Here is a 14,802-nt window from a genome sequence, read left to right as displayed (position 1 = left end):
GCACTGAAAAAAGTGACTTAACAACCAATCCCAGCACTTACGACCATTGCTGCGTCCCCGCGGTCACTTCATCAAAATTTGGATGCTTGGCAACTGACATGTATTTATGACAGTTGCAGCATCCTGGGGTCACATGATTGCCATTTGCAACCTTCCCAGCCAGCTCCTGATAAGCAAAATCAACAGGGAAGTGCATGATTCACTTAATGACCCCACGATTCACTTAATGACAGGACACTGTGATGTTCTTAAATGTCTGCCAGTTGCAAAGTGTCCAAATGTTGATCATGTGACCCTGGGTATGCTACAGTGGTCATATAAGTGCGAGGACTGGTCATAAAGTTACTTTTTCGGTACCATTTATAATTCTGAATGGTTGCTAAACAGGGCAGTCATTAAGCAAGGTCCACCTGTATGTACAGGCAGCATGACTAACGTTCAGAGATAACAGGAGATATTGTCCATCTGAGCACAGACGGCTGGGAAAGGCTTGGCATTATTGTTTGTTTTGAGTTTTCAGTGGAGGTCATTCATGATTTAGACAGATGGGTAAGTTCATTTCAATCAGTGGCCAGCTTAAAACAAAATACAACAAAACTCAGTCATGATTTAACAGTAAAATGAATGAAATATTAGATTTTATTTATTTATTTAATTTACATAGATGATTTATCAGCATGACTCAAGGCAGTACACAATAAATCCTTGTAAAATGATATAGTAACAATAAAAACAAAACATGAAAAACTGCAGTCAAACACAGATTAATATAACTGGCTACTATTTACAAAACTATCAAACCCTATACTTTTAAAGTAAATGTAGCAGAGCTTACCAGTGAGTAAATAATTGTAATTCTAGTCAAAACATGGACTACAAGCATATAACACTTTAAAACATTAAATTATCCTAATCAGGATGTACTTTGGAAATCCAATGTATAAACTTACCCTTGTTGATCTACTTCTGGCCGCATATCATATACCTGAAATTGTGCAAGTTTCACTATTACTCCAGATCTGAGTAACTCTAGTGCTCCTTGCTGTATTTTTGCTACTTTGGTCAGGAAGGCCTGGAGAAAAAAAAGTATGTATTTTGTTTGTTAACAACAAAGAACTGTGAGAACCAGAACATATGGCAGGTGTGAGAAGTCTGATTTGCCAAGACGTGGCTGGAGGCCCATCCCCTAAATCTCATTCCTTGGGTCATCCTCTTCTTCCTCCCCACAGAGAGAGACTCCCCTGAGTGACGGGATATCAGTGAATGTCAGGAACCTACACTAGAGATTATGTGGCCCAAAGGAGCCAATCCAGTCTTTCAACCAGAAAGCAGACCTCATACAGGCTTTTCGGCAAATGGTAGAATTCATAATGGCTTTTTCACAGCAACTTTAAAATATGTTAAATTGAAATAAAAGAAGAAATCACTTCATGATCGTAAAATTTAAGAAACATGGATTATTGCTGAAAACAGCAAAAACGAAAGGAGAAGTAAAAGGCTAAACAGAAGAAAACTCCATATTAAAACTATATTCTGAAACTCAATTTCATACAGTTCATCACCTATTAGGGAAAGAAAGGAGTAAATGCTACTCAAGAAAGATAAACTTGATGACTTCCGGGGAAGGAAGAAATGGCAGACTGAAGACAGCTCCGCAAAAAGCAGAGCCAGTGACTGTGGTGGAATGAAGAGCTGGTGAGTAGACCAGCCCTTCAATAATTCCTCTCCAGACAAGGGGAGGGCTTGAGATCGCCCACAGGTGCTCCAGATATTGCAGTCAGTGCCTTTAAGGACCCTGGGTTTGCCTACTTCCTTTTTTAACCACTTTCAGAAATTGCTTGTTAGCTGCTTTTCAGCTATTAGGAATCTTTGGATTGACAAGCTTTATAGCATCGGGTGAGTTTCCTTCAATCTTCATTAAAAGAAGTTTTAAATACAAGTTTAACTTTTTAAAAGTTTAACTTTTTTCTGGAATAAACAGAAAAAGGATGATTAAAACTTTGATTTTAGAAAGTCACAAATGGACTAAGGGTCCAGATAAATTTGAAATAAGATTTTAGAATTAATTATAAAGAATCCTTCCTGTAAGAAAATGCTTTTGTTTTGAACTCTTTAAAAAAATATAGTAAAACAAGACTTTAAAAATTAGACACTAGAGGGAACTAGACAGAACTAAAGATTACAATTAAAGGCTAACACTCGAACTCAACTTTCAGAATGAAGCAAAATATTTGAACGTTGGACATACTGAAGGATATTTTTGAACAATAGATCCAGAAGTTACTTTTAAGAGTGTCTGCCTCTATAGGCAGACTGTTTAAAAGATGTTATCTATCTATCTAATTTATCCCCGCCCATCTCCTCCCGTTGGGGGATTCTGGGCGGTTTACAACAAGAGGAACAAATTTTACCTGGCAAGATTGAAGCTGATTTCAAAGTGAATTTAAAAATGACAGGGTACAAGAATTATATGGAAAAAGATGTTATATTGGACATACAAAAAAAATAGGCTGATGTCTTAATAATTAAAAGGGATATACAAATAACCAACCAAGAGAGTGACCTGGATAATTTTCCTATATTGGATTTACAAAAGAATCTTGTTAAATCTTTGAAGAATTTTGTGAGAAGGGACAAATAAATAATTGAAATTAAGTTCTAGGATATTATTTGAAGGGACTAAAGATGAAGATTGTTAGAAGTAAAAGGAATGAATATAAAGTTAGTTTATTTGATCAGGGAGCCAGTTTGGTGTTGTGGTTAAGGCATCAGGCTATAAACCAGGACACAGTGAGTTCTAGTCCTGCCTTAGGCCCAAAGCCAACTGGGTGACCTCAGGCCAGTTACTTTCTCTAAGCCCTAGGAAGGAGGCAATGGCAAACCACTTCTGAACAACCTTGCCAAAAAAAACTGCGGGGACTTGTCCAGGTAGTCTCTGAGAATCGGACATAACTGAATGGATTAAAAAAAATGATCAGGTTTAAAATAGATACATTGTTATCTCTGGTAACTCTTAATGGACTTTTGCTGACATTAGCACTGAAAAAACGAGGCTTTAAGGATTTGTTTCTAAATAAATAAAGAGATGGGGTATGGGAAGAAGAGATCATTTGTTCTATTTTAATAGAAGGTGGGAAGTTAATAAAATTCTTTACACGTGTCATGAAGAGGGAAGTCATTTCTTATAATTTCTTTTCTTCTTTACTGTGTTTTTGTGTTTTCTTTTCTATTTTTCTATTTTCTTTTCTGCACCTTCTATTTTTATTTTTATTCTATTTTTTTAGTTTGTATTAGCTTTTATTGTTGTAATTCTAATTTTTAATAAAATTTCTATAAAAAAATAAAGATGACAAGCTGCCCCCTGCCAATTTAAGAGGATTAATTTGGGGGGCTGGGGGAACACTAGACAGTAAGTAACATCTTATGATTTGCTTCTTGTAAGTAACAAGCTACTATTGCAAAACAGAAAGAGAAACCTCATGTGAACTGATAGAGAAAATTAGACTTCAAAGCTTTAATTGTTTTCAGCAGAGAAATGATTTTAAAAAATGCTTTTAGAGATGAAATATAAAGTTCTTCTAGGCCAGCTAATGGATATAAGGAGAATATTCAGAGATATGGACAATTTGAATGCAAAGATTTAAAAAGTGAAACTCCTTTTTCAGTTTTGTGACATGATACAGTTACTCTATGACATGTTACTGCTAAATACAATTGCACTGATTGTTTTAGGCTGGAGTGCAACAGAAGCAGAATTTGCACAGAATCTCACCATTTTTGACTCATAGGTATACAGTGCTTTAAGTAAAGGAGGCTGGGGTATGAGCAAGCTTTGCAACTTGAGGTCATCATCTGCTAGGCTGTCAACAAGCACTTTTAAATAGCCACTGTTGGAGAGATATAATAACCACTGGTGCTGTTTATCTATAGAGACGATACGATCAAGTAACGCTAGCGCTAGCATCTGAAAAACAAAGAGAGGTTAAATTAATTTACAAGAATGCACAGCTTCTGCTTAGAAGGGTTTGATTCATATCTTTAAACTTGAATTGCTATCATCAATTTTAAATCATAATAAGTGATGTTTGTAGGTTATATATTATTGTATTTTATACCTTTATAACATATCTGTATAAGGACCACCCTACCTAAATACCATGTACACAGATACAGTAGCTCAGCATAAATATATAATCATTTGTTATTTTAACAGACACAGCATTTTGGCTATTACAACATCATTGCCCATCCCCAAAGACTTAAGTCTGTTCAAAAGTAACAGGTTTAATTTTATTTACCCGTCCTATCTCATGTCCATCACAGGCATCTCTGCAGACCACCTCCATTAGGGCAGAACCATAGCTTTCAATAATGGCCATGTTTTCTCTCTGCAGTTTACTGAAACCATCTTCAGGAGCTGTTAAACGCTCCCACATGGACTTTTTGGCTGTAACATAGCACAAACATTTTTTAAAAAACAAACCTTTTAAACCTGTATCATAAATTGTATTTAACAAAAATATAAAGAAGAGTAATACTTTAGTGAGACGGGTGAAAAAACATAAAAAAGTAAAGTTCCTATGAGTCAGATTTGATTCCTAGTGACTTCATGGACACATACATGTAGTTTTCTTCCCAGTGTATGGAAGTGGTTTACCAAAGCCTTCTGGGATTTTTTAAAAATATGGTAACTTTTCCTATATAGTCCTGCTACTTCCTAGAAGTTTCCCAAAGAAATGGTAACCAAGCCGAAGTCTGCTTAGTTTTTCAACTAAAGCCTCTTTGTGCAGCTAGAATTAAGAAATTAAGTCCAAGGACAGTTAACTAAAAAATTCATAGTATTACGGTTGATGGAAAACAGATACTCATGTGGGGATGCAAACGTTAGACATATGAGGTGTTTAAGAACTTTTAAGAACATTATATCACTGCTACTAATGGCAACACCAGTTCACAAGAGCTTATTCTATAGAGATGAATTACATTTGCAACTGTGTTGAATGTAATATTTTTCATAATTAGATTATATTTTACCTGCTTCTAGGGTATCTGGTTCATCTGGTCGTTGAGCAATCTGCAAATAGTAGAGCAATGATCCATACAGGTGTGTCCTTACTCGCTGGAACCCACCACCTACTCAGAGAGGAAGAGAAAAGCCAACACATGAAATATTATACCAATGAATGTCTTCAATTATATATACAATATTGACTTTTGCAATGAATTCAACTATTTTTCTATAAAAGCTGAAGCAGGCATCATCACACTGTTCCATATTTATCAAAATTAGTTTAAAATAGGAAACATTATAAAGATACAGCCACAGTGCTCTATTTTTGTCAGTACAACCCACATGCTTCCTCTACAAGTAGTCCTCAACTTACAACCATTCATTTAGCGACCATTCATAGTTACAATGGCGCTGAAAAAAGTGACTTACGACTGATCCTCAGCATCCCCATGGTCATGTGATCAAAATTCAGGCACTTGGCAACCACTATGTATTTACAATGGTTGCAGCATCCTGGGGTCACGTGATCGCCATTTGCAACCTTCCCGGCCAGCCTCTGACAAGCCAAATAAATAGGGAACACTTGATTCGCTTAACGACTGCAGTGATTCACTTAACCACCACATGATACACTTAGTGATTATGTGATTCAGTTAATGACTCTGGTGATTCACTTACCAACCGCCACAAAAATGTCGTAAAAACGGGTGCGGTCGCATAATGCCTCACTTAACAACAAATTTTCCAGTCCCTATTGTGGCTGTGAGTTGAGGACCACCTGTACTACTCATGGCTATGACTGTTAAATAAAATGTGCCCATCCAGTTTAAGTATAATTTTTAACTCAATGAAACAAAATTATGTTCAATCCCATATTGGCATTTATGGAATCCCCTTCCAATAAGTTAACATTGATTTATGCATTCACCAGTCTTCAGAATAAAATCCAGAATTTTTCTCAATATGATATGTAAAGAAGAGTCTCCAATGGAGGCAAATCCCACTGCCATGCCTTCAGAACCAGGTGATGTAGCAAAAGGACCATCCAACATTGAGACAAATTGGGAACGTCCAGGCATAGGAATAGCAAATGGCTCTTTTTGCTCTGTTCGCACAGACTGGCTTAGGTGAGCAGTCAAAGTGAACACGGCTCCTGCCACAACAGGCATTAACTCTTGAGCTGCATCATCATTCAAAATCTTATGGGAAGAAAAGAAATTATCTTGAGTCATGTAAGTGACATGATTTCTATCATCTTTACACATGCAGATGACAGTAACTAGAACATGACAAATAATAAAGAAAATGAGTCTCAAACATAAATTGTCTCTGATATACTGTATTCCTTCTTTCCTTTCTTACTCTGTGTTTTGATGCAAAAAAGTAATCATGTTTCTCCAAGCTTGTTAAAATTTTGCTGAGGTAAGTTTAAAAAGTATTTTGGCAATTTCATATTAGGAAACAGTTGTAACATTATGAAACTACAGCACTGATATTTTCATAGAAAGTTTTGCTAGTAAATAGCAACTCAGCAAAAACAAACATAATTTTCGTAATTTAATTTTAGAAGAATCTCCTTTTAAACAACATAATGTACTAGTATATTTTTAAAGGTTTACCTTATCATGCAAATCTTGTAACAGATCACGGATAATAAGTTGTCTATCTTCAGACTGTATCAGGTCCTGTGGGCAGGCAGTTAATATGATTTCAACCAGCTGCCTCCAGGACTCCAGTGCATGTTTCTTTGCATACAGACACTGAAGAAGCCTGTTCCGTTCCACAACGTATTGAAGAATTGTGTTGATTTCCTGACAGTCAATAGAAAAAAAAATCACTAACAACAACAAAAAAGAATTAATCAAGTTACACTAATATCATATCAGCTTACAATCAGACAGGGTATGTACATGTCAGAAATCCCTTGGGGATTTTTGACAAAAAGCTGAATAAAAGGAATTTGTATTATTTTCTTCATGGGGTTTCCCTTTAAATACTATCAAAACGTTTTTGAAAACAACTGGTGAGAAATCATAGAAGAAACTGGAGGGGGCTTCTGGGGGAGAAATGGAGAGCTAAGACATCTCCAAATGAGCGGAGACGATGACTGCAACTAAGACCGAAGGGCCAGTGAGTAGACCGGTCCCACGGAACCTCTCCAGATGAGAGGATGAGAGATTATCCACTGGTACCCCCGACAGCTGCTCCTCACAAGGAGACCACAGGACAGAGGTTTCCTACAGGTTTGAGTGCCGGGAGATGAAGGAACCATCATGCTCTTAACTGCAGCAAAGACTTTTAAAGGACACTGAGCTCACTCACTCACTTTCTAATCACTTTTGAATATTACCTATTCAACTACCTTAAGGACATTACAAATCTTCAAAACGACAAGTTTGAAAAGCTACCTGGTGAGTTTACCTTTGTTTTTGAATAAAAGAAAAATTAACTATAAGCTTAAGAACTTAAGCAATAAATAAGAAATAAATGACAAAAAGCTAAATAAGAATCTGATTTAGGAAAGTTATAAAAAAATTAAGGGACCAGACAAACTTGGAATAATGGAATATTGCTAAAAGATTTTGGAAATAATTATATAAATGAATAGTACATTCATGAGAACCAACTTATTTAGTCTATCTTAAGTCAAAACAGCAACTTGAGACTATGATTTTAGAAATTGAATACCAGTAGGGACTAAAGATTCCAGGCAGAAAAGGAAAAAAAAAGTGATTCTATCTTTTGTGTTTGGCTAGCACTGGAACTTGCAAAATGACAGAAAACGCTCTGACATTTGAAATACTTCAGATTTTTGAAGAATGGGGTAAAAAAATAGCTTCAATTTCAGCAATGATACATGCTTCTATGAACAGATTATGTCCTAAAGATATTAAAGAAGAAATTACTGATGCGAAAGAGACTATGGAAGATTTACAAGATAAAGAGATGAAATAAATTTTGCATGATGCAGAAATATTGGAACATAAAAGAATTTGCAGAAATACTGGAAAGTACTGGAAATTTTTAAAAAAAGGACTATAAGACAGAGGAAACAACTAAAGTGGAAGTACAAATGACAAGCCAAGAAATTGACCTGGATAAGGACTTATTACTGGACTTGCAAAAGAAGTTGGTTAAAGTTTTGAAGAAATCTTCAAGATGAGAAAAAGAAAAATGGAAAAAATCAAATCCTATGACAGCATCTGAATGAACTAAGGATTAACTAAAGATTAAGATTGTTAAAAGCAAAAGGAAGGAGTTGTCCTGTTCAGACTATGAGACAGCCAGGCAGAATTACTATTAAATTCTTTATTTACAATTAACTATTTACAACAATGAAAGACCTCAGAATAGATTAGACAGTGCAGTTCAATCAAGTCCACCCAGGCAGTGGAGGATAACAAGGCAGGCTGTAGATTCAGAAGTAGAAGGAGATCATGGCAAGACAGCAAGGCAGAACTCAGCTAATCCTCTCAATGAGGCAGCAAGACCTGGTGTAGCCAGAGCACGTGGCAAGGAGGAGGCTTGAGGCACGAATCTCGGACTGAGCATGGAAGCCAAACTAGGCTTGACAACAGAGGCTAGGCAAGGTTTGACTGGAGCATCAAGGCAAGGCTTGGATCTGGAGACAAGGCAGGACTTGGCTGGAATGACAAGGCAAGGCTTGGATCTGCAAGACAAGGCTAGACTTGGCTGGATCTGCAAGACAAGGCTAGACTTGGCTGGATCTGCAAGACAAGGCTTGGAACTGGAGGCAAGGCTGGACTTGGCTGGAGTGACAAGACAAGGCTTGAATTTGGAGGCAAGACTGAACTTGGCTGGAACAGCGAGACAAGGATTGGAACTGGAAGCAAGACTATGATCAGCTGGAACAGCAAGACTAGGCTCGACTGGAGTGGTGTGTGAAGGAAGCAGGTCCGTGACAGCAGGAGGAGCTGGCTCTGATTCTGCATTGGCTACAGGCGAGCCTCCCGACTCCAGCAAGGACTCTTCTGCAGATGCTGTGAGCTTGAAGGATTGGTTGTCTCCAGCAGCTTGCTCTTGGAGCGCTTGCCTTTTTAAGCAATCCTTTCCGTGCTGTTTCTCCTCTGCAGCCAATCAGGCTGCCTTTTGCTTCACATGCTTCTCTGCTCTTCTCTCTCAAGCACTGACTGGAGGATGCAAACCTCTCTCTGAAGTTTGTCCAATCAGCATTTCCGATTTCTCCCACTCTGCTGAGTCACTCCTGGTTTCTATTTCCCCAATTCCTGTAAAGATTTAGGACTAAGAAATCAGATGTCTAGCTCTAGCGTTTATTGTTCTGTCCTATAGTACAGAATCCTGCTAAACTGAGAAATTATCAGCAATTCCTACTAGAAAAGCTCAGAAAGTTAATGCGTTTCTCTTCGGGATTTCTTAAAAGGAAGCTGAAGAGAATCAGAACTACGTGTGCGCTTCTCCCCCTGGAGAGGAGACCCTCGTGCTCCATTAGCAATGTCCATAACATCACCCTCCTCTCCAGGATCATATTCCATCACAATTCCCTCCGGATAAGTTTCGTTTTCCCCTTCTGGCTCAAGATAAGTTTCGTTTTCAGAGTTAGGATCAGACTCAAACCTTACAGGAGTACAAAGTTGGTTTATTTGATCAAGGTTAAAATAAGACATGTTTGTATGAATCTGGGATCCCTTTACAGACATTTGCTGACACAAGGGCTGAAATGTTAATGATTTATGGATTTGCATATGGATAAGGGATGGGTTATGGGAAGAAGAGACACTTGCATGTAGTGTGTATTTTCTTTTACTATTGTTATTAAAACTTTCAGTAAAAATTATTTTTTAAAAAAGAAGACACTGGATACATCTCTGTGGATTACAATCTTAGATGTTTTTAAATCCCCATTTCTTAAAAGTAGTAATAAAACTGGGATTCTATGTGCAGGATCATTTCAAGAAAGAGAAAACCAGCAGCACAACATGCTTATAATCATTTCCAAATTGGTAAGCACTATATAAATATTTACTGAAGCAAAGAATTAGTAAAAATTTACTAAAGCAAATAATAGTATATTGCCACTACTGTTTTTTACCTCCATAAGTAAAGGTCTCTGTCCAAGGGCTGCCATTCCTTGCAAGGCATTAACTTCAGCAATCAGAACTTTGTGAAGATGCTAGGATTGAGAAAAGGACAAAACTCATGTCTTTTGGTCTAATGCACAGTAACAGTCCTAAACCAACTCTTTGTCTTAGCTGTGAAGAGTGTTTTGTCCATTTCATTTCACTCATTTCTTTCTTCTACCCAATTTTTCACTCATTTCTTACTCCTACCCAATTTTACTTTCATCCTAGATAAAATGACATGCTTTAATGACACTAGCCAGGAAAAGTACAGTATCCAACATGGAATGTCAGTTGTCCCTTTATGACATTCAGTTCAATGTAGTAACTATATTTTTCTCCATTAAGGAAAGCAACTAACATACCAGGAAGAAACTGACTATAACTTTATAGGGAGGTGTGTGTGTGTGTGTGTGTGTCCAAAACTAACTTTCAAATGAAAATAAAGGTCTGAAGAACACTAATGGATATTAAAAATATTAAAAATGGATTTTCAATCCCAGAATTACCAAACACATTTTGGAAGGTACTATCGAGCCACCAACTCTGTCCCCTAATAAAGCCAGGAACAAAAATTCATTTCAAACCCTTGCTTCAGACTCAGGCTTAATAGGGGAATGATGTATATAAGAATTAGTGAAATAAAGGGGACTTACACTTGTATAACTGTGCGTAGATCAAGCTCTTAAAGTGTGTTTCTATGTATTTACTTACAATATCAACATTTCTCAAAACTTGCTGACCTTCACATTGCAGATAATTGGACCATGTGCACTCCTGCTCTCACAGTTAGCAATGACCTGCTCTATTTGAGCACGGTCAAAAAAATCCAGTTGCAAAGGTTCTGGGATCTCTTGACTGAAGTCAATTGAATCAAGGATGTTCAAGATTTTCCTGTGCACTGAAGATATTAGAAATCTATTTAGAAATATCTGGAAATCAGATGGATCAGAATTCAACTGAACTCAGAAGATATAAATGACAAGCTTTATGATTTATGTTTTTCTATTTATCATAATTCTACACTTTATTCCTATTAATATCTATATCACAAGTGCATAATAAAGCTCCCGCATGAGATAGAGACACTATTTTGAAACAATATAGCTCTAATCAGCAGGTAACTATAATCCGCAAAACAAAATTGTGAGTGCTTTAGCATTTGTTTTAAGTTTTCTGCCTTCAAGCTAGTCATATTGAACATACAAAATTTTAGGAAATTAATAAAGGGGGAAAAAATCCCAATAAACTTCAAATAATTTATCGATTTCTGGAATGTTCCCACTCATTTCATTGTAATGTTGCTTACTAATGTATTATCTTATACAGTGCTATGGAATTTCATGTGTTGAAAAACAGCACAGAAATAATACAAAAGATGTATGCTAGAAGCCAAAAAATGAATGATTATATAAGCATATAATACTATACAGAAATATATTTCTCATTTATAAATTAAGCTGTATTGTGATTTTTCCAACAATTTCTGAAAGTTCTGATTATAACAAACAAGCAAGCAAAAAATGCAGGACAGACTATAGTTTTGCTGCAGCAGTCTGTATAACGGTCACTCTATTCTTAACTAAAATCTATAAAGCAGGTCTTCACAAGTGACTTACCTTTGGAAGCAGTGTCAAAGTGAAGGAATCCACTGACAGAACGACTATCATCTTCTATCCCTCCTTCACCATCAGCTAAGAAAATCAATTTTTTTAAAATTAATATTAATTTACAGGCCACCCAACTTCATTGCAGTATAAATTTAAAACAATAAAATACAAAATGCCTGTGTACTTTGAAGCAGCTGCACAACTGAAAGATGCAATCTTCTTTCATGATCAGTATAATGCCATAATCCCCTCCATATGTTAGTGGAAGTGAACAGAGGTGCTTCCCTTGCACTAACATATTTTGCTAAGCACCTTTTGGGAATGTTTTACATATTGATAATATGTCATTATGATTGCCTTAGTTACTGCAGGGATGAAAAACTTTTGGCTTGCCAGCCCTACTCCTCAAAGAAAGGACAGAATGAATTTCAGTCTCAAAATTACATTACTGCTTCATCAATTTGTAGCATTAACATGTACATGGTGAGAGACAAAAAACCTGTGGAGCTCTATTTGTGCCTGGGTTGGGGATTATGGCATTATACTGGTAATTTCATACATGAATAATGAGAATCAAGACAGGTCATTCTCACTGCTACTTTCAGCAAGGAGGATAGAGATCGGTGAGAACTAGGACCTAAGACAACTTATTTTGGGCTTTGCTCTTAATTTTTGTTTAACATTCGGAAATCTGAATTACACACTGAAATCTGAATTATACCCAATCCTAATTTTACTTTGAGAGAGATGAACATTCTAGCTATATATCCTGTTAATAGGCAAGAACTATGTGTTATACTGAATAATCTTTGACTGCTATTAACATGTCAACTTTGGCTAAACCAATTTCTCCATTATTTAAGTAATGCTTGCTTCCCTCACTCCTAAAATCGTAACATTAAGCTCTCTGTGAGAAATACTAGAAAATGTTATGGTGGAAGTTATAACAACTGGATATGAAAGTGACAAGTACTTCAAAAAAGGAAAATGGCCTTTAGATAGAATAGTCTTGACCCTTGTATCTAACCAGCCAAATTCCATTTACCTAAGTAAGATCTGACTGGCACATCATCAAGAAGGAGCTGCAATAGCCTCTGTGTGTGAGAGCGCTGGCGGTTCAGTGAAGTAACCCGCAGTTCTATAGACGCAGTTTTCATTAGCCATGACATCTGATTCAAGGCAGGAATCTCATGCTCTGATTAGAAGTGACAGACAGAAACAGAACAGCACAGTAAACTACACACACTTTGAAAAAAACCACCACTTCTAGTCTGCCATGGTTTTAAACCTTAACTCAAGACTGTTCGAGAACAGTCATATTGCAATATGGTCCAGTCAGCTGTAAACTCTTCCTAAATGAGACGCCTCAATGATCATGCTTTGCAATACATTCTTTCCCAATGCTGAGATGGAAAAGAAGCAAAAAAGAAAGGATAGGATGGGTGAAGAGCCACAAAAGAAGGGAAAAGTTTTTCTCTTCCTGCCAAGACAAGATTTCCAATATTCTGAGACATAAGTAGCTTTACTGCAAGACTAAAGTATTTCTACCGAGAATTAAACAATAAATGTTTCAAAGCAACAGAATAAAATACATCCAGTTAGAGTGCATTTCAAGTGTTACCTTTGACACAAAATGGCAAGTGCTGCAGTTGAGAGAATAAGAAATCCTGGCTAGTTCTCAGATATCTCATAGTTGGGCCTGATGTGTCTGAGCACGCACATAACTGATAGATCACCTGTTAATCCGAAGAAAATTCATGTGTGTGTGTTTGGGTATATACACAAAACCATGCACTCCTTTTAAAATTTTACAAAGAAAATCAGGTAAAAACAATTGTAGCTGAATTACTTATAATGAAGTATTACAATGGCGTTCAGTGATTTAAATAACTCACATGTAACAGCCCTATCCTTAAAAATCAGCTTAGGCTGCAATGCTATAAAGTGAAGAATTCAGGTATACAGTTTTCTGAAAGAAAATACCACTGAATTCAGAGAGATATCTTTCTCTGTAGATATACATAGGATTGTGGAATTAATTATTTTAAACATCAAAATAGCACTATAAAACTATCAAAAACATTTCCCACAAATTGAAAGCTGATTGGCTGTACACACAAAATTTAAATTCAGCTTTACTCAAAATTTCTTTTATACCTGGTAACACAACTCTGCTAGATGTGGGGATTCCCGAACTGCAGTGGGATCAGATCTTGTTCCAGTGCCATTCTCTAATATGTTCAAAATAGCATGAAGGCAAGTACGAGGGCAGCCCAACACACCTTAAAGATTTAAGACACCTGTTTAGATAAGCAGTATATACGGCATAATCATGCAATTCACATGGAAAATAAAAAAACCAAATTTCATTCTGTTTGAAAAGTTTAGTGTACTTTGTACTACACTAACTAAAACTGAGAGTTTTTTCTTATAAAATTAGTTAAATGTTGCATTTTATTATAAATGGGATATGAAAGGAACCTAATAGTACACAGATTTTGCAGAATTTACATGTAGATACATTTTCTACAATGCACTAACTTTAACAGGTATAACATTAAATATTTATGCTGTGTACCATACATAAAAAACCATCGCTTTATACTGTATTGGAAAAGAAAAGAAAAAGACAAGACAAGACTAAAATAATAAAATAAAATAAAAAAATAAAATAAAATAAAATAAAATATCACTATCCAAGTGAGGGTTGATTTTCTCCAGATGGCAAATCACCACTTCCCACTCCTTCTCTACCATCAGGGCACTCTCAGCCAGGTACCTGGATCTTGCAGGTTTGTGGTGCTGACTGGCTTCCTGAATTCATAGCCAAGGAGATACAGAGCAAGATTGGGTGGATTGCACTCCAGAGAGGTAATAAGAAGGTTCAGAATATTAATCCTTGTTTCATGGAAGATCGGTGCCTGCTTCCTTTCCACTTCAAATTCTTAGAATCAAGCACACACATTTATATTGAAAGTAGATTATCCAGAAAGCATTCAGTCAATTCATATGTATTATCTATTAGTAAAGACATGTCTAATTTACAATCATCTGCAACTTTTTCATACGAACAACACACACA

At 36.3% G+C, this 14,802-nt stretch overlaps 1 protein-coding gene across 1 annotated transcript in view; it reads right to left on the bottom strand.

Annotated features, from left to right (window-relative positions):
- The window catches only part of NUP205 (nucleoporin 205), a 62,423-nt gene that overhangs the window by 10,477 nt on the left and 37,144 nt on the right, over positions 1-14,802 (bottom strand). Inside the window, exons 21-33 of the mRNA XM_063308636.1 lie at positions 14,500-14,664; positions 13,878-14,002; positions 13,342-13,456; positions 12,766-12,915; positions 11,730-11,804; positions 10,854-11,011; positions 10,083-10,163; positions 6,631-6,822; positions 5,940-6,210; positions 5,035-5,133; positions 4,299-4,447; positions 3,773-3,964; positions 951-1,072 (exon numbers count right to left, since the gene is read on the bottom strand). Of these exons, the coding sequence (XP_063164706.1) occupies positions 951-1,072; positions 3,773-3,964; positions 4,299-4,447; positions 5,035-5,133; positions 5,940-6,210; positions 6,631-6,822; positions 10,083-10,163; positions 10,854-11,011; positions 11,730-11,804; positions 12,766-12,915; positions 13,342-13,456; positions 13,878-14,002; positions 14,500-14,664 (1,894 nt within the window). The remainder of the gene's footprint in view (positions 1-950; positions 1,073-3,772; positions 3,965-4,298; positions 4,448-5,034; positions 5,134-5,939; positions 6,211-6,630; positions 6,823-10,082; positions 10,164-10,853; positions 11,012-11,729; positions 11,805-12,765; positions 12,916-13,341; positions 13,457-13,877; positions 14,003-14,499; positions 14,665-14,802) is intronic.

The sequence above is a fragment of the Candoia aspera genome, chromosome 7, assembly GCF_035149785.1.
Source record: "Candoia aspera isolate rCanAsp1 chromosome 7, rCanAsp1.hap2, whole genome shotgun sequence".
NCBI lineage: Eukaryota > Metazoa > Chordata > Lepidosauria > Squamata > Boidae > Candoia > Candoia aspera.
The sequence above is the reverse complement of the archived record's forward strand: the minus strand, read 5'-3'. Positions and strand labels throughout refer to the sequence as shown.